The sequence below is a fragment of the Thalassophryne amazonica genome, chromosome 4, assembly GCF_902500255.1.
Source record: "Thalassophryne amazonica chromosome 4, fThaAma1.1, whole genome shotgun sequence".
Lineage (NCBI taxonomy): Eukaryota > Metazoa > Chordata > Actinopteri > Batrachoidiformes > Batrachoididae > Thalassophryne > Thalassophryne amazonica.
In genome coordinates, this window is record NC_047106.1 from 58,651,667 (window position 1) to 58,677,029 (window position 25,363).

Here is a 25,363-nt window from a genome sequence, read left to right on the forward strand (position 1 = left end):
TGGCCAACTGAAAAGTATGAACATGAAAAGTATGAGCATGTACAGCACTCAATACATAGTTGAGGCTCCTTTTGCCTGAAATACTGCAGCACTGCGCCGTGGCATGGAGTCGATCAGTCTGTGGCACTGCTCAGGTGGTATGAGAGCCCAGGTTGCTCTGATAGTGACCTTCAGCTCTTCTGCATTGTTGGGTCTGGAGTGTCACATCTTCCTCTTCACAATACCCATAAATTTTCTAGGGGTTAAGGTCAGGCGAGTTTGCTGGCCAATTAAGAACAGGGATACCATGGTCCTTAAACCAGGTACTGGTAGCTTTGGCACTGTGTGCAGGTGCCACGTCCTGCTGGAAAAAGAAATCTGCATCTCCATAAAGTTGGTCAGCAGCAGGAAGAATGAAGTGCTCTACAACTTCCTGGTCGATGGCTGCATTGACTTGGACCTCAGAAAACACAGTGGACCAACACCAGCAGAGGACATGGCCCCCAAACCATCAATGACTGTGGAAACTTTACACTGGACCTCAAGCAACGTGGATTCTGTGCCTCTCCTGTCTTCCTCCAGACTCTGGGACCTTGATTTCCAAAGGAAATGCAAAATTTACTTTCATCAGAGAACATAAGTTTGGACCACTCAGCAGCAGTCCAGTCCTTTTTGTCTTTAACCAGACAAGACTTCAAGTCAGTCGTCTTCCCCATGATTATTGTGTAGCCTACAGAACTAGACAGAGACCAGTTAAAGGCCTTTGCAGGTGTTTTGAGTTAATCAGCTGATTAGAGTGTGACACCAGGTGTCTTCAATACTGAACCTTTTTCACAATATTCTAATTTTCTGAGATACTGAATTTGGGGTTTTCATTAGTTGTCAGTTATAATCATCAAAATTAAAAGAAATAAACCACAAGGATCAAAGAACATTGCCTGGAAGAAAAGGAAATGAATGAAGATGATGAAGGCGAGACTGAGGGCGGTGCAAAGGCAATAAAAAAGTTGAAAGACCATGACCCACAATGAGATAAGCTCACGACTCATCTGTGAGAACTATTATCAACGTTATTACTGACAGCAGCGTTTTATTCACCTTGACATAGGTCACCATGGATACAACAGTCCACTTCACCGCATGATACAAACACTGAAAACCTACACCGATTAAAAGTCTCACTTGAAATGTAATAAAGTAGAAGTGAGACAGAACGTTATGGAGAATAAAACCCTGCTGTCACTTCACACAAGAATGTGCTGCAAGGTTTTAGAGCTCAAGGTTGGTGATGACAATATCTGACACGCCTCTCGGAGAAACAGACGCTCCTACGCTGACTGACAAACACCAGGTGTCAGTTATTCAATAAAGCGGCGCCTCTGTTCAAGTACAAAGGCTTTCAGATCAATCACAAAATGCAACTGATGTGGGCGTCAGATGTGGACGCTGCTGGTGTTGCAGAGGCTGCAGCGATGCACCGAACAGAAAAGGAAACATCGGGGCCTCTAAACGGTTTCCTATTGATCTGCTTTACTGCCTGTAGCCCCAACAACACCGACACACAAACATATGACAGACACTGAGAGGGGAGGTAGGACACAGCAGCTTTAATTAAATCTTATCCCTCTAATGGACAGACAGATGCAGAGACGACTGAGCCCACAGGTGCTTGTTCATGCAATGATCTCTCTCTCTCTCTCTCTCTCATTCATTTTGTTTTGCAGTCTTCATTTCCTCTGGTCTGTAAGTAGTTTAGCATTTTGGGATCTAATGTCAGTTCCAATTGGGCCTGCTGGTCGGGTTGCCTAGGAAACCAGTTTTAGAAAGTCTCAGCTGGAGGTCTGCCAAAGGTTTTGGATGCAGTTATGTCTAATACACTTGTGTAATGGATATTGTGCTACTATTACAGATTTACCAACATAACAAAAATCAGTTTCATTATAAAATGCACCCCAAATGAAAAATGCAAACCGAGACGATAATTGTTTTTTAGAGCTAATTGCAGGACTGATATGACAGACCTGGAGAAGGTTTGATGGTTTGTGACAAGCAATATCATGGTTCCCTTCTGTGTGCCGTAGTACTTCCACAGGCATAAAACTGTCTTTCAGTAATAAATACTGATTCCCTGACATGGTGTCTGCTTATAGCGGTTGTCTTGTCAGACTGATGCAACATAAAAGTAATGCTATATATAGCTGAAGGAATACATATGACATGTCAATGCCAGAAAAGCAGCAATAGATACTTTTTTCACAGCCATAATGTGTCATGTGTGACCCGAGTTAATGCAAAAGGTCCAAAAGATAAACAGAATAAAAGGCCTTTCACACTGCGCCCTTCTGAAACCCATTATTTTTAATGACTAGTGCCGCACGTGTCACAGCCCCTCAGCATTAAAGTTGAATTTGGTTGAACTTTGACTCATGCTGTGATGAAGTGTCAAGTCCGAACAGACCTCAGTCATCAAACTGGCAAAAAAAAAATCATTTTGGGATTACTGGGAGTGCCCTCGCATGGTTGACATCATACTTGACCAGCCGTTCTGTGTTTTGTACAGTGACACTACCTCTAACCTTAGTGATATGAACTTTTGGGTTCAACAGGGGTCCATCTTAGACCCCCTGCTTTCTCCCTTTATATAGCACCCCTTGGGCACATATTGCGGCATTTTGGGATTACCTTTCACTGTTATGCTGATAATACTCAGTTATACATGCCTGATAACTGCTGGTAATCTCATCTACATAAAATCCTTAGAAGATTGCCTTGCATCAGTGAGAAGTGGATGTCTAGAAACTTCCTACTTTTAAATTCTGATAAGACTGAAATGATGTCTCTTGGTCCAGTGAGACATCGGCATCAATTAACACTCAGCCTAGGCTCGTGTGTCATACATCACACTGACAAAGTGAGGAACCTTGGGATAATTTTTGATCCTACATTGTCCTTTGACCTCCACATTAGAAATATTACAAGGACAGCTTTCTTTCACCTGTGAAATATAGCAAAGATTCATCCCATCCTGTCTATGGCTGATGCTGAGACTTAATCCATGCATTTATCTCTTCTAGATTGGACTACTGCAATGTTCTATTTTCTGGTTTACCATAGTCCAGCATTAGGGCTCTCCAATTGGTTCAAAATGCTGCAGCCAGACTTTTGACACGAAGCAGAAAGTTCAACCACATTCCACCCATTTGGTATCTTTTCACTGGCTTCCTGTCCTAGTGAGATCAGATTTTAAGGTTCTGCTACTAGTCTATAAACTTGTTCACAGACTGGCACCTCCCTACCTAGCTGACCTAATTAAACCTTACGTACCGGCCCGGGTTTTGCGCTCTCAGGGTGCAGGACTACTTTGTGTCCCTAGGGTGAATAAGAAGTCTGTGGGTCTTAGAGCTTTCTCTTATCGTGCCCCTGCTCTGTGGAATGATCTCCCTGCGTCAATAAAACAGTCAGATTCTGTGGAGACTTTCAAGTCAGACCTAAGGCGCACTTATTTTCCCTTTCGTATGGCTAGCATACTGACATAGTATAGGTCTGCGATTTCTACTCTAATTAATTTTATTAGGAAACGGGATGTGCCGCGGCCTCAACTTTACCTAAATTCTGGGTCTTTTAGTGAAGCTTAGGGTTTGTGGCCGGCGATCGCCTTAGTATTTCCTGTTTTTCTTGTTGTGTAATGCTGTCAAATTATACTGTATTTCTTGTCTTTCTGATGCCTGATTCTGTTTTTTCTCTCTGCTTAAGGTGCAGCTCCATGCAGAGATGGGTGTGGTATTTGTGCTGGAGACCCCCCTGTCCTGTGCACCAAGAGCATTTCCTGTATATTCGTTTTGTGAATTGTTCTGTAATTTGTATCTGTAGTATGGCCCAAGCAGAGGGTCACCCCTTTGAGTCTTGTCTGCTTGAGGTTTCTTTCTCAGAGGGAGTTTTTCCTTACCACTGCTGCTCTGGGGGTTAGTAAGGTTAGACCTTACTTGTGTGAAGCGCCTTGATGCAACTCTGCTGTGATTTGGCACTATATAAATGAAAATAAATTGAATTGAAATTGAATTGAAAAAACTTTGGCAGAGAACTCTTACAAGAAAGACAGCAACAATCTGACACGTGGAACAAAACTCGCAAGACAGATCAGAGAACAATAGGAGAAAAGAATACATTGACAAAGTTGGGTCAAAGAATTCTGGTTGGAGCGCAAGTTTAGGGACTTCTAACAAATGGATTAAAAAATGGCAGGGATTTCACAAAATGATGAATGCGGATTCTGTCATACAGCTGTTGAGAGTGTAAGCCATCTGTCATCAGCATGCCAGATTCTCATGGCAGACGGACATTATACATCCCGACACAACAAGATCTGTCAATATCTCCACTGGCTAGTATGCAGGGAACTGGAGATGGAAGTAAAGGAAAATGTTTGGGAGCACAAGCAAGCATTGCTCTTGTCTAAAGGAAAAGTAACTACAACCCCAATTCCAATGAAGTTGGTACGATGTGTGAAATGTAAATTAAAAACAGAATACAATGATTTGCAAATCCTCTTCAACCTATATTCAATTGAATACACCATAAAGTCAAGATATTTAATGTTCAAGCTGATAAACTTTGTTTTTGTGCAAATATTTGCTCATTTTGAAATGGATGCCTGCAACACATTTCAAAAAAGCTGGGACAGGGGCAACAAAAGACTGGGAAAGTTGATGAATCCTCAAAGAACGCCTGTTTGGAACATTCCACAGGTGAACAGGTTAATTGGAAACAGGTGAGTGTCATGATTGGGTATAAAAGGAGCATCCCCTAAAGGCTCAGCCATTCACAAGCAAAGATGGGGTGAGGATCACCACTTTGTGAACTGCATGAAAAAATAGTCCAACAGTTTCAGAACATTTTTCTCAATGTTCAATTGCAAGGAATTTAGGGATTCCATCATCTACAGTCCATAATATAATCAGAAGATTCAGAGAATCTGGAGAATGTAAGCAGCAAGGCCAAAAACCAACATTGAATGCCTGTGACCTTCGATCCCTCAGGCGGCACTGCATTAAGAACCGACATCATTGTGTCAAGGATCTTATCGTGTGGGCTCAGGAACACTTCAGAAAACCATTGTTAGTTAATACAGTTCATCTCTACATATACAAGTGCAAGTTAAAACTCTACCATGCAAAGTGAAAGTCATACATCAACAACATCCAGAAATGCTGCCGCCTTCTCTGGGCCCGAACTCATTTGAAATGGACAGATGCAAAGTGGAAAAGTGTGCTGTGGTCTGATGAGTCTACATTTCAATTCATTTTTGGAAATCATAGATGTTGAGTCCTCCGGACAAAAGAGGAAAAAGACCATCCAGATTGTTACCAGTGCAAAGTTCAAAAGCCAGCATCTGTGATGGTATGGGGGTGTGTTAGTACCCATGGCATGGGCAACTCTGTGATGGCACCATCAATGCTGAAACGTACATCCAGGTTTTGGTGCAACACATGCTCCCACAGTTCGTATTTTCAACAAAACAATGCCAAGTCACATTCTGCACGTCTTACAACAGCGTGGTTTCATAGTAAAAGAGCGCAGGTACCTGTCGTCCCATTGAAAGTGTATGGTGCATTATGAGGCGCAAAATATGACAACGGTGACCCCGGACTGTTGAACAGCTGAAGTCGTACAAGCAAGAATGGGAAAGAATTTCATCTACATAGCTTCAACAATTAGTGTCCTCAGTTCCCAAATGCTTATTGAGTGTTGTTTGAAGGAAAGGTGACGTAACAGTGGTAAACATACCACTATCCCAGCTTTTTTGAAATGTGTTGCAGGCATCCATTTCAAATGAGTAAATATTTGCACAAAAACAAAGTTTATCAGTTTGTACATTAAGTATCTTGTCTTTGTATAGGTTGAAGACGATTTGCAAATCATTGTATTCTGTTTTTATTTACATTTTACACAACGTCCCATCTTCATTGGAACTGGGGTTGTATCTTCTACGACAGAGATCCCAGCAGGAAAACATATCGAAGGAGGTGCAATAAAACCTGATATTGTCATCTGAAAAAAGCAAGAGAAAACAGCCCAAATCATCAATGTAACAGTCCCAATGACTATGGCCTGAATAGAGCTGAAATGGGAAAGACCACGAAATACCAAGACCTGAAAAATGACCTATGAACAACATGGTCATTGAAAGACATCGATATCATACCAGTTGTGGTGGGGGAAACAGGCCTTATGAAGAATAACCTGAAGATATACCTTGAGGCAATCCCTGGTCACCCAAGCGCACATGAGGTGCAGTTGTCTGCAATTAAGGGAACGATCACATTCCCTTAATTGCACGTTCCATTGTACGTTCCATTGATTACGTTCTATTGTATCTGAGGGCTAGAAAGCCCTCAGATACAATGCCTGCACTGTTTAGGGTGCAATATTATAGAGTTTCAGGTGCAACTTTAGACCCCAGGTCTGGGGCCCATCGCATTGTTTAAAAATAAATCCAAGAGAAATTAAAAAAAGAAACTGATGCTAGTTTTACACATCACAGTAACATCCTTCCAAATATAGATGCATCATTTGTTTTTGACTAGAAGTATATAATGTCTGATTAGTTCACTTTTTCATTTTGAAGGTCGGAGCAAACCACATTTCTTAAAACTCAAATGTTGCTCTATTATTGCTTACCATAAATTGGAATAAGCAGGATGGATGGCTGGATGGATAATTTGCCTGTTGTTCTTGCTTCAGATGATACAGTGACGATCCCTTGATTAACGTGATATTATTCAATTATTCATTTCCAGTTTGAGCTGCTTATCCGGGTCCGGGTCACGGTGGCAGCAGAGCAAGCAGGTCATTTCACACTTCCCCATCCTCAAACGAGTCCTGTAACTCTTCCCAGTGGGATCCCCAAGCATTCCCAAACCAGCAAACCATACAATTTCTCCAGCATATCCTGGGTCTTTACCGGAGCCTCATCCCGGTTGGATGTGCCTGGTAGACCTCAAGGAGGCGACCAGGGAGCATCCTCACCAGATGCCCAAACCACCTCAACTGGCTCCTTTCAATGTGAAGAAGTCACGGCTCTACTCCGAGTCACTCCAAGATAATTGAGCTTCTCACCCTGTCCAGGAATGTAAGCCCAGATACCCGACAGAGGAATCTCATTTCTGCCGCTGTTCTCCGCTTGTCTCCAGATAGCGCTCAGACCTGTTTTTCAAATCCGGCTCATCCTACACACACATCCAAACTGAATCTGTCTCCAGCTGAATTCTTTGCACTTTCACCAAAGAATATGGTAAGAGTTTCCTGAATCTGGATGTGAGTGCACAGGAGTGTGTGCGCACATCTGGATATGAGAGCGTGGGTGTGTGGGACATTTGGAAGGGAACACAGCTGGCATATTCTCATGGCGAGAAGGGGCCACAGAGGAAGAAGGTCGTGTGCCGTCCTTGCAACCGCACTGAACGCTGCAACAGTCGAGAGTACGCGATGGGTGCAAGAACATAGTGAGGAAATCTGACATCCTGATCTCTGAGCTAGGCAGATTCTAGCCACATTTGTGGTCAAGTCTCGGTGGATCTCGCTCATTTTCTAGGATAGGATAAAAAAAAAAATCTAGGACACCTAATAATCTGAGACAAATTATACAATAATTAAGACAAGTAGCACCGTTCAGATTCAGAAAAAGCCTATCCGGATTGCCAACCTCAGTCTGAACTTGCTCATGATGTAGAAAACTCTGCCTCCTCCTCATTTGATGTTAGGGGGTCAACATTCACCTGCACCAAACTCAGGAAGCTTGGTGTGAAAGGCCCATAAATTATATTGCTTTGTGCAAAGCAGTGTTGCCACAGTTAATTAGAACAGTTACTTTATTAGTTTCGTTTTTACAGTTACTTTATACAGGTACTTCATTAGCAACTGCGGAAAACTTGCCGGCAGCTGCTGAATGTAACTCATTCAAGGATTCAAAGAAATTTTATTGTCATATGCACAGAAGAACATGTTCCCTGCACAATGAAATGTGTCTACTGCATTTAACCCATCCTAATTGCCAGTAGGAGCAGAAGTCGCCATTAGGCGCCCGGGGACCAGCTCCAGATGTACATCCCTGCCTTGGTCAACAGCAGGGCTGAGCAAACCAACACCGACTCATAACAAACAACACACACAACACACAACACATAGGCCGGCCCGGTACATAAAACATATATATGAAAGCAAAACACGAGGGAAAAGGAGAAAAAAAACCCTCATAGCCGCTGCATTACACAGCAGCAATGAGGAAAAAAAATCCCCATCAGCACAGAAAACAATAATCACACAGACAAAAACAAGGACACAGGACGACAACCGAGATTTGAAAAGGTCCAGTTTATCAGAACACTCCGGAGGCAGCCTGTTTGGCGCCGTCAACGGCCTTGTCCGACAATCCTGGAGGGGGAGGGGGCAGCCCTGCGCAGTCCTGAGCAGTTCTGAACACAGTCAACGTCAGAGCTGGAGAAGCTGAGGGGAGGGGGGAAGACCAGGGAGCGAGGCTTAAGTGTTGATCTTCTGAGGAGGTTTTATCACAGCGACCTTGAAGTGCAGCTGTATTTGGGGAAGCCAAATGAATAGCCAGATTAGCAGACGCCTGAAAGATTCCACACTTCTGAGAACAGAGTGGCTCTCAATGTATCTGAATGTAGAATGTGGGCTTCACAGACAGTCAGAGCGGGTTTCCAGGGCTGCAATTCTGCTCAAGATGTTTTCCAACGCGCGGTTAACCCCCGCCGACTGCGCAGCCACTGCCTTCCCAATCGAATCAATCATGTAGGGCAGCCTGGAAGAACCAATCAAAGCTGCTTCCACTTTCCTGATTTTCCGGTAAACCAGCATAGTGCCCGCTCCACACATCAGAAAGCCGGTCACCACCAAGCCGAATATGTACACATCTTCGACGTCCTCCACAGAAAGCATGTAAAGGCACATGACCTGCCATCTCCTCCACGAGTCCATCACGTAACCCATCACATGCGTCCCGGCAGGACAGGTCGAATGTCTTGTAGAAAAAATAGTGTCAACTGCGTTCAGAGACCACTTTAACAGATCCATTTTTGTCCTTTTCCAGAAGAGCAAAGCTGCAGCCTCACAGACAACACGCCACAGAAGCAGGAAAGATAAGGAGGGAGGGAGAGAAAAGTGCATCCGTCTCGGCCGAGTGCAAGCTGGCAAAAAAAAAAAAAAAAACTCGAAGTAAATAGTAATCTAGCTTGGTTACAAGTTGTCGGCAGCTGCTGATGAAGTAACTACATAAAGCTGCTATTAAAGTAACTGCATAAAGTAACTGGAGACATTCATCACGAAATGCCCCGAGCACAGGACTAGTTTCCATGTAAAGTGCAGTAATATGTACATGTGTGAAGTAGGTATTTGGTTGAACCCTCATGTGTTTGATGTAAACTGGGATACACAGTGGAAAAATTGGAGCTTGACATTATATTTGTTTAGAGGATGTGGCCAAGAGTGACCATAAAAAGTCAGTAGCCTTCGAACAAATGCAACTATTGGTAATTTTTTAAAAGTAGGTCAAGGTCACCGGCCTTCAAATCCATGTGAAGTACTCCTCCAAGACGTACCCACCAAATATGAAGTTTTTGCAAGCAATAGGTGCTGAGGTACATTGCGACAAACAAATTTCAAGCGAAGGATTTGACAGTTGTGACCATTGGTGACCTTGAAAAGTAGGTCAAGGCCATCGACCTTCGAAACCACACGAAGTACTCCTCCAAGGCATGTACCCATCAAATATGAAGTTTCTGTGAGCAATAGGTGCTGAACTATGTTGTGGCAAATGATTTGGCAGTTGTGACCATTGATGACCTTGGAAAGTAAGTCAAGGTCACCGGCCTTCAAACCCATGCGAAGTACTCCTCCAAAGCATGTACCCACCAAATATGAAGTTTCTGCGAGCAATAGGTGCTGAGCAAAGTTGTGGCGAAGGATTTGACAGTTGTGACCATTGGTGACCTTGAAAAGTAGGTCAAGGTCCCCGGCCTTCGAACCCATGCGAAGTACTCCTCCAAGGCAAATACCCACCAAATATGAAGTTTCTGTGAGCAAAAGGTGCCAAGCTACATTGCAGCAAAGGATATGACAGTTGTGACCATTGGTGACCTTCAAAAGTAGATCAAGGTCACTGGCCTTTGAACCCATGCGAAGTACTCCTCCAAGGCATGTACCCATCAAATATGAAGATTTTGTGAGCAATAGGTCCCGAGCTACGTTGTGGCAAATGAATTGTGGCCGGACAGACGGACGGACGGACAGACGGACAAGCACCGCGCAGGGCATAATAAAGTAACTTTTTCAAAGTAACTGAGGCAACACTGGCGCCAAACTTTTACTCCAACTATTTTAGGCATAAAAACAGTGGAGGATGTTGGCTGCTCTCTTTGTCCATATTCAAGCAGAATCCCCAATAAGTTGCTGGACATCACAGTTGGCCTTTACACAGGATTTCCCCCCATATTTAATAAATATCAAAATCCAGGATGGTTACCATGCCTCTGTGGAATATCTTCAAAATGCCGTCTTTATTATGTCATACAGAAATAAATGAAGTGCCATTTTTTACACACTTAATCCATTTCAACCAGTTACATTGATTTAAAAAAATAAAACAAACATTGAGCTTGACATTTTTAAAATTTATACGTCAATGTCTGTGCAAAATTTGGTATTTTTACCATAAAACGTACCATTGTTTCACATACCTGTCATGTGGCTCCTATTCTGTATGGACTGGGTGTTGAGTAGAGTTGTGAAGTCTCAGTTTACTGACACCGGCTTTGCGGACAATGTTGTAATAGCTGTAGAATCAATGGCTGCTCTGATTGCAACATATGACAGTTTGAATGAGGGGGGAATGTCTAAGATCTAAGAATGTCTAAGACTAAGATCCAGGCTTTCAGTGACTACCTGGACTCAGCCATCAGAAGTACATCTCTATGCAATGAAAATGTCAAACTTGCTGATATTTACTTATCTCTTTCATGACAGTCAAGTCTCTGGATTCTTGGGTTTTGAGGTTAACAGATAGCTGTGAAGAGCTTCTGGAGTCATAAGCATAAATACATACATTTACAGATTTGAGTAAATGAATAAAAGACGACAAATAGTGGGTAGAATTTGAAAAACAAACATCACACAAGTCAAATGCAAATCCACCATTATTTTTCCTCTGACTCTAGGTATCCCTATTAAAATTAATAAAATAAGTAATCCAATTATAATAATAGTGACAACAATTAATACTATAATTTGAGCAACATTTGTCTGCTCCCCCCTCCCAAGTTTCATTTTGGAGGCTTACATTATTTTACTTTGCACACTGAAGCAAATTATTTCACAAAAACCAAAAACTACCAGGGTCAAAATTATTAGCCCCTGTTAATAACCAACTGTCAAGTCTCAGATATGGCTCCTGAGGAATCCCAGCCCGTTTTTTCTTTGGCAACTCTCTCAAGTTCCTCCAGATTTGATGGTCTTCTGGCATGGACCTTGGTCTTCAACCCACAGATTTTCAACATACTTCCCAATTGCCTAGAACATCTGTCAGTGGTGTACCTTTTAGGTATATCCTAGCTGATCTCAGATGAAACCAAATTCAACACAGGTTCCTGACAGAAGAGTTTACCCCTCTTAAAATGATACTGTGTATTAATAGGGAAACGAGCTGAAGGTTTATGTTACTGGGACCTATCTTAGCCATATCCCAGACAGCAAATAGATCCGGGCCGGATGTAGTCCAACATCTGGTACCAATACTGAAAACAGACCCGGTCCAGACAGTTTTTGCACCCTGGCCCAGATCCGGCACGGCTCCGCTTTACAGTTCTGGAACAGATCCAGACCAGATCTGAACTGGATCCACAAAACACCAACCGTTTACAGACCATATCTGGCATGGATCTGGGACAGATGTGGTCCACATCACAGCACCGTGGCAGGAACATGGGGCATAATGATAAGCAATTTTTATCTGCACTCGGCAGAAACTATCCATTAGCAGTTGTAAACTCTGTACTCTGTAATCGTGATCGTCACTGAGGCTTTTTTAAATGCTTACTGCAAAGCGGTTTGTTTCTTTATGACAAGTTTTATAAGTCCAGGGACACTGATCTGTGTGTTATAGATACAAATCAGTTTCCTCGGATCCACGGAACTTACCCCTGTAAAACTTGTTCGTGCCACAGTGCTGCGATGCGGTCCACATCTGCTCCAGATCCGTGCCAGATATGGTCTGTAAACGGTTGGTCTTTTGCGGATCCAATTCAGATCTGGTCCGGATCTGTTCCAGAACTGTAAAGCGGAGCCGTGCCGGATCTGGGCCAGGGTGCAAAAACTGTCTGGACCAGATCTGTTTTCAGGATTGGTACCAGATGTTGGACTACATCTGGCCCGGATCTATTTGCTGTCTGGGATGAACTTTTATGCTCGTTCCACACACTTAAAATACACTTGACATGTACTAATGTCACAAAAGATAATAATAGTACAATCAGGTAGAGATCAAGCTGTGATTATTTGAACAAAAACACTCACAAAACCAATAAAACAGAATTACTGATGATTAAAACAAATGACACCTTACAGGAAAATAACAAAAGGAGGGTAAAGAGGGAGGAGCTTTGAACAATGAGGCTGAAGATGAGGAACAGACTTCTGTTTCACAAATAGAGATTTTATGTATTTATATTCCAACCTATTTGAAAAGCATGGACAGTACAAATCAGAGGTGCATGCACAATTTCTGTTCTTTTGTGGTGCACAAAATGGCACATAGCAAAGTTCTTTGGCAATGCAAATGTGAGCTATTGTGTGCAGTGAGGCAAAACCACACCGACGACAGTTACCCCCGTCTGACAGAAGTAATTTTTTATTGTGGATATACGCGTATATGTAATATATGTAAAAGGTGAAGAAACAATTGTGTACAATATGACTTCTACAATAAGGCAATAAAAACAAACTGATACATAGTTGGAGGGTACAGAGCATTTCTTAAGATTCAAGAACTTCACAGCACAATTTTATTGTCAAGTGTGACAACAATTTGTCTTTGGAAACATGTCACATAATGCAGCATAAAAAGACAAAACAAAATGTTAACATAAAACAACACATATCCCATAAGGTATGAAGCATAGCGATTAAACTACATCAGGTTTTCGCTATGGTTGCAGCAAATTAGCAATAGAAACAACAGAAGGCAGCATGGTGGCTTAGTGGTTAGCACTGTTGCCTCACAGCAAGAAGGTCCTGTGTTCGCTTCCAACCTGGTCCTTTTTGTGTGGAGTTTGCATGTTCTCCCCGTGTTTGCGTGGGCTTCCTCCCACAACCAAAGACATGCAGGTAAGGGCAATCGGTGACTCTAAATTGTCCGTAGGTGTGTGTTAGTGTGAATGTGTTTGCCTTTCTGTTTCAGCCCTATGACAGACTGGCAGTCTGTCCAGGGTGTAGCCCGCCTCTCACCCAATGACCGCTGGAACAGGTTCCAGACCCCTGTGACCATTAACTGGAAAAAGTGGGTTTTGAAACAACAGAATACAGAAAATGTAGTAAGAGTTTAAAATAAATGCACCAGAACAGTGAAAAAAAAAAACAAAAAGTGATGCAGCAGTGCAAAAGAAGAAAACATTTATATGTATCTCGTGTTTTATTCAGGACATTTTAAAATTGTTAACGTATAGGTACGGAGAGGGCGCATCTTTCATGTGCTCTCTTCCAAGCTCATAATGTGGCCAATAACAAATTTGAGGGCTTGATGTTTTTTTTTTCTTTCTTTCTGTTTTTAAACATTCATGTTAGTGGTCAGAAGTAAAACTGTTGCAGAAAACACCATAACATCAAACACTTAAGGCAGACAGAACCGTTTCTTAATACCAAACTATAAAGTGGGAATAAAATATGGTGTCCACAGAAAAGTGCAAATAAGAACTCTCTTCAAAAAATTACCATCCAAACACTGATGCGGTTGTGTTATTTCACATTAATGTTTAAGAAGGCAGGTTGGAAGAAAACCTTACAGACCCAGGCTGTCCTGCTCCACTTTGCAACCCAACAACCCATTTCCAGCGTCCACACACTCTGCCATACATGGTACTGGGGAGGAAAAAACAAAACAAAACAGACAGACACATAAAACTGATTAACACGTCAACACTGAATACTGACAAATATCACCATTATTAATTTTATATTATACAGTCTGTGCCAATCATTTTATTAATTTTGCTCTTTTATTGAGTATTAACTGGACATTTGTGTTTTAATTCCTTTATGGTGTATGATGTTGTTTGTATTATGTGTGTTATAATTATTGTTGAGTGCAGATCAACTTATACGGGTGACTTCATATGGAAATGTACAAGTGATCCTATTGCTAAATAAGAAAAAATTAAAGACCTTGAAGATTTTGACTTTCATTGACCCATTACTAGTCAAGCAGCTTGTGTGAAAATTATTTCCTCACATGAAATTATCTTAGAGAACTGAATCACCAGATACATGGTCCTTATTCAGCCCAACAAAATGCTATAACTGCCACACTGACAACGTATGCGCTACACCATGTCTCATGTTGTTGGTTTGTATCAGTTGGCCGGGCACATTTGTGTTGCAAGACTATTTTGAACTTTGCCTACACTATTGCTACATATTAGCAACCAACAAAAAATGGATCACAATTATGATAAAAATGTAATGGTAAACTGGTCCACCAGTTTATTCATCGAATATAATCAAGGATGCAATGGCCTTGATTCCAGACATCTGTGTTCATTGGCTGTGTTCAGTACTAATGTGTGACCACTTCAAAATATTGAGAAAGGAAAATATATTACAACATAATTAACAAATAGGAAATAAGTATGGTTTGCACAGAGTATGCAAGTGTCCATATGCATTCAAATACAGTAGTGTTCAGAATAATAGTAGTGCAGGTTTTGAGTATATTTCTTATTGTTACATGGGAAACAAGGTACCAGTAGATTCAGTAGATTCTCACAAATACAACAAGACAAAGCATTCATGATATGCACACTCTCAAGGCTATGGAATTGGGCTATTAGTAAAAAAAATAGAAAAGGGGGTGTTCACAATAATAGTAGTGTGGCATTCAGTCAGTGAGTTTGTCAATTTTGTGGAACAAACAGGTGTGAATTAGGTGTCCCCTATTTAAGGATGAAGCCAGCACCTGTTGAACATGCTTTTCTCTTTGAAAGCCTAAGGAAAATGGGACGTTCAAGACATTGTTCAGAGTTTGATTAAAAAGTTGTACGCAGGTGCAAAAAATTATAGGCTGTTCATCTACAATGATCTCCAATGCTTTAAAATGGACAAAAAAAAAAAGACGCGTGGAAGAAAACGGAAAACAACCATCAAAATGGATAGAAGAATAACCAGAATGGCAAAGGCTCACCCATTGATCAGCTCCAGGATGATCAAAGACAGTCTGGAGTTACCTGTAAGTGCTGTGACAGTAAGAAGACAGCTGTGTGAAGCTAATTTATTGGCAAGAATCCCCCGCAAAGTCTTTCTGTTAAATAAAAGACGTGCAGAAGAGGTTACAATTTGCCAAAGAACACATCAACTGGCCTAAAGAGAAATGGAGGAATATTTTGTGGACTGATGAGAGTAAAGTTGTTCTTTTTGGGTCCCAGGGCCGCAGACAGTTTGTGAGACGACCCCCAAACTCTGAATTCAAGCCACAGGGCATAGTGAAGACAGTGAAGCATGGTGGTGCAAGCATCATGATATGGGCATGTTTCTCCTACTATGGTGTTGGGCCTATATATCGCATAGCAGGTATCATGGATCAGTTTGGATATGTCAAAATACTTGAAGAGATCATGTTGCCTTATGCTGAAGAGGACATGCCCTTGAAATGGGTGTTTCAACAAGACAATGACCCAAAGCACACTAGTAAACGAGCAAAATCTTGGTTCCAAACCAACAAAATTAATGCCTCGCAGATGTGAAGAAATCATGAAAAACTGTGGTTATACAACTAAATACTAGTTTAGTGATTCACAGGATTGCTAAAAAAGCAGTTTGAACACAATAGTTTTGAGTTTGTAGCATCAACAGCAGATGCTACTATTACTGTGAACACTCCTTTTCTACTTTTTTTTTTTTTTTTACTAATAGCCCAATTTCATAGCCTTAAGAGTGTGCATATCATGAATGCTTGGTCTTGTTGGATTTGTGAGAATCTACTGAATCTACCGGTACCTTGTTTCCCATATAACAATAAGAAATATACTCAAAACCTGGATTAATCTTTTTAGTCATATAGCACTACTATTATTCTGAACACTACTGTATGTTCCAACACTTCATGTCAGTGTTTTCATTTTAATTAATCTAATTTTAATTAGTAAGAGTAAAGGGCACTTCCTGGTTGGGCCATATGAAAGTCTATGGAAGACTGTAAACCTTTCACAATCATGTGTCCTCAGGCTGAGTTTTAATTTGAACATCAAACTTTCCCCTAAGGGATGCAGCTCTGTGTGTCCCAGACCCATTTTTTTAAAACTAATTTTACTCGACAATGGACAAATTAACACTTCACTCACTTGCTGTCACTCTGGCCAATAATACCCGGAAAAATTATTGGTACGCTCGCTGATGACTGCCACAACATGTGTTTTTCAACTTACAGCTACTTTTGTGTTGTTTGTCCGTGTACTTTTATGATCATCACACAATATCATTCGAAGCAGAGATCAATTTCAAGAACTCTTTGGAATCTTAGGCTTTGACTTGAAATGTTTCGCTGGCTGAATTCAAAACAAGAAGCCTTCTGTAGACTAAGCTACAACACCTAGTTATTGATTGATAACATTAGATATAAAAGTGGGTGAACACATGATTTGAAGAAAAGATTGCAGCCAAAGCATTCTGGAGTATTTGAAGCTTTGACTCGAAGCTAGTCTTGCAGGCTGAATTCAAAACAAGAAGCCGGTGCAGCTGAACAACTTCATCAAACTTTAACAAGTGGTGACTTTTAAAGGATTTTCACGGTTCAACTACATTAGACAACGATTCACTCTCCACTGTTAAACAGAGTAGCACAGGTGTGTCCCAGGGTTACGCGAGCTCTCCAATTCTTTTTACATTATCCACCTTATTCAGCCCCGCCCACTTTTACAGCAGAGGCATTTCTGTTTTGGATTAGGACTTCCGGTGAGCGGTGTTTTCAATACAGATCAACGGAAGATATTACATGGATAGAAACAAAAACCTTTTTGAAAAGCTCAAAGGGATCGACTCTGGCTCACCCATGGGTCATAACAGAGCGGGAAGGTGACATGAAAAAGTGGCCCTCAATTATTTTTAACTACTTTGTGTTGTCACTCAGCGTGGACAGTTTCGCTATGAGGAACTACGAGCTTCGCACCACACAGCGCCGCTGAAGCTCGTATAAAAGCACAATCAAGTTAAAATACTACCCGAGAAGTAGTACCACCATAATGCCAAGATTACATAACGCTAATATACGTATGGTGTTATTTCATGCAGTGTTTGGTTGTATCAAATGCCAGAAAATGAGTAAATAAGACAGCAGCTAATGCTACAAACACAGCTTACCCATTTGTCTCACTAGCATCCGCCGTGGATTATTCAACGAAGCATTATAGTCCAATAATTTCTCTGGGTAAAGATCCAGTGGTGTGGGGTTTTTTTCTCCATAAAATGAAAAGAACAGACATAGGAACGTCTGGAGGAGGGAACAAGTTAAATGTTGGTCCACAGCACTCAGACCTCTGCTTTCCATGTTCAAAACATCGTTCTGAAAGTGATAGCTTCCTCTTCCTCCAGTTGTTGTGGCACCTACAAACTGAACAATTAATGCTGCTCATGTTCAGACACTTCTAGTGTACTGTGTTCCCACAGAAATAATAACTGACGCAGTGGCAAACCGGACGTTGCTTGACAAAATGGCACCGCCCATCCTGACTTCCTGAATAAGGTGAATATACAAATGAATGTAGGAGCTCTCACCCCTCTAATTATATAATCAACTTTTCTGATGACACCATAATTCTCACTCTGCTGGACACAAAATCTGATCCCAGTGTGTACTTCAGGGAGATCGACACCTTTAAATCCTGGTGTGATGACCACCATTTGGTACTTAACAAAACAAAAACCAAAGAGATGGTCTTTGACCCTCGGTGGATCACAATACATGACCCTGTGACCATTAGCAACAGTGTCATAGAACAAGTGTCTTCATATAAATATCTTGGCCTGATTATGTCTAACACCTTGAGCTGGAGTGAACACGTGGACTTTCTGTGCAGTAGATTAGCACAGAGACTACATTTCCTCAGAAGGCTGCATCTGTTTGGTGTGAGCCCACGGATCAGGGCCATATTCTAAAATGCAGTTTTTGCAAGTATTGTGAGATATGGCATGGCTGTGTGGTACGGCTCCCTCACTGTCCAGAATAAGACCAAACTCCACAGAATGACAGCAACAGCATTAAAACTAGTGGAAAAGACAGGCCAGCAGCCTCTTCAGGATCTGCATGAGGAGGTGGTTGTTAGACAACCTTTCAAAATGACATCTGATCCATGTTCTATTCTTAGAATATGACCTGCTGCCCTCAGGAAGGTGTTACAGAGTTTGCAAGAGTAACCGGCATAAATTTTCTTTCATTCCCATTTCCATTGCTTTCCTCAACAAACAGTCAAATACATCCCGGGCCTTGCCACCTCCTCCTCCCTCCTAGGGTGGGAGGAGGAGGTGCAGGTGTGCAGTTTTGTGTGTTTGTTTTTTTAATGGCATTGTGTTGTACAGGTTTTGCACTGCGATTTTATGGCACTTTAATTATTTGTACTTATTTGCACTGTATTGTTGTCCTTGTTGTCTTTGTGGCCCTGACATGTCTGTTTTTTTTGTATGTGGCAGCTTCTGTGCTTCGTCCCAAGACAAATTTCCCTGAGAGGGACAATAAAGTTTATCTTATCTTATAAAACAAAACAAAAAGTGAACAAAGAAAGTGGAGGAATTAACAGCAAACGAGCTCGAAGTGGACGTGCAAAATGAAATGAAGACCAACAAGATGAACACACAACTCCACACATTCAAGAACAGATTGAAAACTTAGTTACAAACCAGAAAGCTAAAAACATCATTAGAAAAACCAAGTGGGACATGATCATGAACATACTCCATAAATATCTAAACAGTATTGGAAAACACACACAGATTGGCATGAACTGAAGTACCGCTGCCCTCCAATGTTAGCTTTGAGAACACCTGTTTAATTTTAAGTAAAACGTGAAATGACACAGATCTATTTAGGCATGATACATGAATAATGATTGTTTATCAATGCAGTGGTAAGAGTATTTGCATAAGTTGAAAGATTGATGAAAGAAATAATGAATGTCACAAGACCTACAATCTACCAATCAAATGACAATGATCTATTTAGGTGTCAGAAAAAATAATATTTCCATTCATGCAATGGAAAGAATATTTCCATTTGCTAAAAGATAGAACATACCATTCAATGAGGTTCCAAAGGGGTGAGGGGATGAAATGCTCTGTAGGGTGACCAGGTGTTGCACTTTGTGCGAGACAGTCCGCATTTCCATTAACTTTCACAAATCGCAATGGAGTCCAGCACTGTTATTGACAGGCTTCAGGTTTGACGTGTGTTTTATAATCTGACAAATGAGCCATTTGTCAGATTATAAAACACGCATGTCAAAGTGGGACATCTGGTCACCCTAGCTCTGTGCAAGTGTAATATTGAGTTAACACAAACTCTGATGTGGACTGTCATGGCAATTACTCAGTATTAAAACGCTGTGATCCGGATTTGGGCAAAAAAACAAAACAAAACAAAAAACAAAACACCTGATTGGGATATTGAAAATCTACAAACTTTTCAGAAAGACTCTGTCATCACTGTAGCACCTTTTCAAGCAACCAATCACACAAATCAAAAACTTGTCACCTTCACATAAAACTTTGGCCATCCTCATTGACAGTCAGCTGATTTGTCACACAAAATCAAGCACAATAGAAACAAAAAAAACCCCAAACCCTTGTGTGTGATAGACTGAACAAACACTATGTGCTTTTATTACCATACGCATTATAGTCTAGTTAACCGTTTGTTAATCAAATCATTTATGACTGTAATCATAGGTTTTATTTAATTATTGTAAGCTGTTACAAGACAGGCTAACCTGTATTGCTTTAAGGTACATAAGTTTTTGCACATTTACATTTTTTATTCGTTTTTTGTTGTTGTTAAAGTTGAAATCCTAAACATTGTCTTTTCAGGCTTCAATCATTATGCTCTTCATATTGGCAACATTATCAAATTATGATAAATCTCAAAATCAAACAACAGAGGGGAAAAGTTATTACATTTTTTGCCAAATCCCAAGGCCTCACCTTAATGGTATCGCTGCTGTGAAGCCAAGTAGACTGCATGATGAGATATATGTTTTCTAAAAATATTGTCACTCATAATTAAATGATTCCAAAAGACATTTATGGTCAGCTGCAGACATGCTCACAGGGCTTTGAGTGCTTTCTTTCTAACTTTTTTTTAATAGAATTTTGTAGTCACAGACTCCAATCTTGAAGGAAAATGAATCAAAACAGAAAATTCACCCTCTGAGACATTATAACAAGAGGACATAGGAAGGACAGACATCCACAATCAAAATCAGCATAAAGTGAGTGCCAACCAAAACCTACAGGTAATAGTACTGGACAGATATATTTGTGTATGTGTGCGTACACAAAATACCACTACTTACCATTCTGAGCACGGAGCCATGACACAGCCTTCAGAGCCAGAAGGTCCCACTCCACTCGAGCTTCCATCTTGAAACCATGAAGCCAGATCAGAGCCAGAATGGTGGCCCAAACTTCCTGATTCACCTAATTCAAGAAAAAAAAAAACAGAAGCAAGGAAAGTGAAAATGCCAGTGCTTGGTTTTGAACTATACAGATAAGTAATACAGATTTTAACAAGTTTGTGATTAAAATGAAAAGAAAATAAAGCTTTTGCGTACATAGGTGAAGTCAGATGTTTTACTTCAACACATAAAAAACAGCACAGAATATGAAAGTGTCCTATTTATTTTTTGTTGCGTTTTGTTATTAACTCACAGCATGCTGTAATGAAAGATTTTACTACAGCTGCTACAAATCATCATCATCTTCATAATTTTATTTTATCAATAATTTTATTTAAGAAAGACCCACTGATGCAGGCTTCAGCTTTTCCAAGTCTTCGCTCTTCTTTCCCAGTGCCTCAGCCAGTGCTGGCTCCAGTACCCAGGAGCCAGATGCCTTCTGAAGGGAGACCAACTCTATCAAAGGATCTTTGAGGACCTGCTCAGACTGACGGTCTTCATCCTTACAGCTTGATTTCAAAGCTGTAAAATCAACATTTACTATGCAGTAAGCCCACATAATGTAGAAAAGACAACACAGTTCTATTAGTCTGCACAATGCAAAGGTTTTAGGCACAAAAAGCTGCTACTTATCAAAGATTTATAAATAAATATAAATAAATAAAATGTATGACCAGTTTTAGCTAAAAAAATTGTTTTTTATTTTAGATAAAACTACATTTTTCACCTGTGATCTTTTACAATTTATATGAAAACTGGGTTATGTTTAATTAGGTTTTTTCTGACAATAATTTCACAACTAAATGAGAACTGCAACTGTCATTCCATTCTCACATACTCAGCAGCACACCTACAGTACAACAAAATAAAGTTCTTTTTGTAATGATGTTTGTAACTCAGTTTTCCTTTTGCACTATGTGGATTTGATGAGATATGTATAAAAAAGTTAAACTGAATTAAAAAAAATATGATGAATAATAAAAAGCCGCTTGGACTGAAGATTTTAAAAAAGTATCAATAAGTTGTAATGAATTTCAAATTAGCAACTTAACAACAGACAACCTAATCACAATTATATATCCATCCCTTTTCGATACCCGCTTACTCCAATTAAGGGTCATACGGGGGGGGGGGGGGGGGGGGGGGGGGGGGGGGGGGTCATAGGGTGTGAGGCAGGGCAAACCCTGGACAGAATGCCAGTCTAGCGCAGCACCACATATAGACAAACAAAACTATTCACATCTGCGGTCAAATTAGAGAGTTTCCAGTTCACCAAACCTACATATCTTTGGATGTGGGAGGAAGCCAGAGCACCCGGAGGGAACCCATGCAGACACAGGGAGAACATGCAAACTCCACACAGTGAGGCAACAGTGCTAACCACCACCCGTGGAGGGTGGCATGTGTGTTCCTCAAGCTCAGGTCCTCTAACAGAGTCTTGGGAGTATGAAGGTTCAGTGCAGTACCTTAGCTGTTCCTACAACCGCACTTTTACACCTCTGATGCCTGAAATCTGCTGGAGCCGCTCTTCCAATTTGGGGGTTACAGCTCCTAGTGTTTCTATTACCACTGGCACCACTTTGGACTTTACCTTCCACATCTGCTCCAGTTGCTCCTTCAACCCTTGGTACTTCTTTATTTTATCGCGCTCCTTTCTGATGCTGCTGTCAGCTGGGATTGCCACATCGATCACAAATGCTGTCTTCTTTGCCTTGTCAACCTCCAGAAGCTGCTTGTCTGTTTGGAATTTGAAGTCCCACAGGACCTTGGCCCTGTCATTCTCACCACCTTTGGTCATGTCTCCCATCAGGACTTGGGCACAGAAGATGTTCCTGTACACGATTTCTGACACCTGGTTGTGCCTCTCACTGTACACTGTCCTATGTTGCATCTTGCATGCTGCTACTATGTGCTGAATTGTCTCTGAGGTACATATGCACAACCTGCAACTTGAGTCCTGTTGGCTGTGGTAGACTCCTGGCTCTATGGATCTGGTGCTTAGGGCTTGTTCTGGTGCTGCTATGATCTGAGCCTCCGTGCTGTCCTTTAGGTTGGTCTTTTCTAGCTACTGGTAGGTCTTCTTGATGTCAGCTACCTCCTCTTATCTGTTGATAGTACATCTCATGGAGGGGCTTGGTATTCTATGATATCTCCTCCTCCTGTTCCTTATCATTGTCTGTCTTGAGTTGCCTGAGGCATTCTTGTAGCAGCTGATCTCGGGTGGGGGGGGGGGGCTTTCTGATGTATTCATGGATGCTCCTCGTCTAGTCCTGGACACTCATTAATCCTCATCCTCACGCCTTCTGTTGCTCATAAAGCCTCAGGTTACTGGAATGTGGGTGGAAAGCTCCATGCATTATGTAGAATTTTCATGTATTGACATCAGTGGCATCTGTCTCCTCCTGTGGTCAACCGATTGTCCCAGCTGGGTCTCTGATGACTCTTAGGGCATATGCATTGATGGCTCTTATTCCTACCACTGAGCTGGCTTCTCAACACGTGGCTTACCTTCTGGAGGTATCTGGCTGTGGCTGACCTTCTTGCATCTTCATTATGGTTAACACTGGCTTGTGGTATTCTCAGGTCCTTGTAGATGTCCTGTATGTCTGCTATCCTGCCTTCTGGCAACTCCACCCCCTCAATCAAGAATACTTTCCCTCTCTTTGCCACCATTCAGCCATATTTAACCAATCTGAATGACATTCCTGTATCTTCACTGTAGATCTTGGTGAGATGGACCAGTGAGTCAATGTCTCATTCCCTCTTGGCATACAGCTTGATGTCATCCATATACAGGCAGTCTCTGATGGTTACTCCACTCCTGAATTGAAATCCGTAGCCGCTCTTTGTGATGAGTTGGATGAGGAGGTTGAGGCCTATGCAGAACAGCACTGGTGTTCAGTGCTGTTCCCCTTGGTATATTCTGTACTTGATGGTGACTTGTGCGACTGCCTTGGAGTTGGCATCCAGTGATGTCTTCCACAGTCCTGATGATGGTTATAAGTGCTCTATTAGTCTTGTGCTGTGTCAAGCACTCCACTATCCATGTGTGAGGAATTGAGTTATAGGCCTTCGGGTAATCAATCCAGGCTGTGCTCAGGTTGGTCTGCCTGGTGTTCAAGTCCTGGTGTACTATTAGGTCAACCAGTAGCTGGTGCTTGTTTCCAATGCCCTTCTGAGCTGTGCTCATGTGTTGACTTAAGTGCCTACTTAACTTGGTTGCTATGATGCCAGGAGCTTCCATGTTGTGGAGAGGCAGGTAATTTACCGGTAGGTGAATGTGTCGCACCCTTGTGGGGGTCCTTCATGATCAGGACTGTCCTGCCCTGTATTATCCAGTCTGGGTGAGTACCTGCTCTTAATAACCCACCCATTTGTAGTGCCAGGCACACATGGAGTGCTTCTTCAGTCAGTAGTTGTGGATCATATTAGTCCCTGGTGCTGTCTGCTCTTCATCCCTGGAATTCGTTGTTGGATGTCTGCCTTCGTGATGTTGACTGGTTCCTGTTCTGGGAGGTGGCTGTGGTGTGCTCTTAGGTCCACCAGCCACTTAGTACTGGTGTTGTGTGATGCCTCTTTCTCCCAGAAATTCTTCCAGTGTTGCTCAGTCTCAGTTCTGGGTGGGTCTGTTCTTGTGTTACTATTTTCCCCTTTCAGCTGGGAGTACACCATGGATGGGTCATTGGCAAACAGGCAATTAATTTTCTTGGCATCTACTTCTCTGGTGTATCTCTTCAGCCGAGTAGCCAGTCTGATAGTTTCCATACCCTCAGTTATGAACATCTTGCTGTACTTCTTAGTCATCCAGGACCTACCTCTCTGTTAGTCGGCTAACATCCTTCCAGGCTTTCCGGATTTGGGTTTCCAATCTTCCTCTCCACAGACGGTTCTTCCTTTAGGTGGGCTTTCTTAATCTTATACCCAAGTGTGTCAAGGAGTGTGTCAAGTGTGGCACATATGGGTGTGGCTTTCCAGATTTCAGGCTTCCAATCTTCTTCTCCATAGAGAGGTCTCCCTTTGGGGGGTATTCGTGATCTTATACCCATGTGTGTCATATATGTATATGTCTCTCTCTCTCTGTGTGTGTGTATATATATATATAATTATACACCAACATATACACCAATTCTGTCATGAATCTCAGGAGAAAAAAGCCTCCAAACTATATATTTTTATGCAAATTGTAGGCTGCCTAAAACGTGTGCACAGTGCTTTATAAGGTGATTTATCAATGCCAAGATAAAAGGAGCCAATTTTTTTTAAAAAGCTAAAAAGCTACTGCCTACAACCTGACAGTGTGTCTGCCAAGATCTCCTCACATAGAAACACATTATCAACACTCAGAAATATAAATTAAATTTCTACAGAAGACAGCAGATTTTACGATTTGCATGAGAGGAATAACATTTATGAGTTTAAAAACAATGTGATCGCATATGTTTTCTGACAGA

At 41.5% G+C, this 25,363-nt stretch overlaps 1 protein-coding gene and 1 long non-coding RNA gene across 3 annotated transcripts in view; one reads left to right on the top strand and one right to left on the bottom strand.

Annotated features, from left to right (window-relative positions):
- LOC117508263 overlaps positions 1-8,458 on the top strand; it is an 18,462-nt gene extending 10,004 nt beyond the window's left edge. The window contains exons 2-3 of the long non-coding RNA XR_004560034.1: positions 6,268-6,272; positions 8,449-8,458. This is a non-coding gene — a long non-coding RNA (uncharacterized LOC117508263). The remainder of the gene's footprint in view (positions 1-6,267; positions 6,273-8,448) is intronic.
- Positions 8,459-13,956: 5,498 nt separating this feature from the next.
- The window catches only part of LOC117508264 (von Willebrand factor A domain-containing protein 5A-like), a 142,250-nt gene continuing 130,843 nt past the window's right edge, over positions 13,957-25,363 (bottom strand). For both annotated transcript variants that reach the window (XM_034167945.1, XM_034167946.1), the window contains exons 20-22: positions 21,262-21,434; positions 20,811-20,934; positions 13,957-14,121 (exon numbers count right to left, since the gene is read on the bottom strand). In XM_034167945.1, the coding sequence (XP_034023836.1) occupies positions 14,042-14,121; positions 20,811-20,934; positions 21,262-21,434 (377 nt within the window). In that variant the 3' untranslated portion in view covers positions 13,957-14,041. The remainder of the gene's footprint in view (positions 14,122-20,810; positions 20,935-21,261; positions 21,435-25,363) is intronic.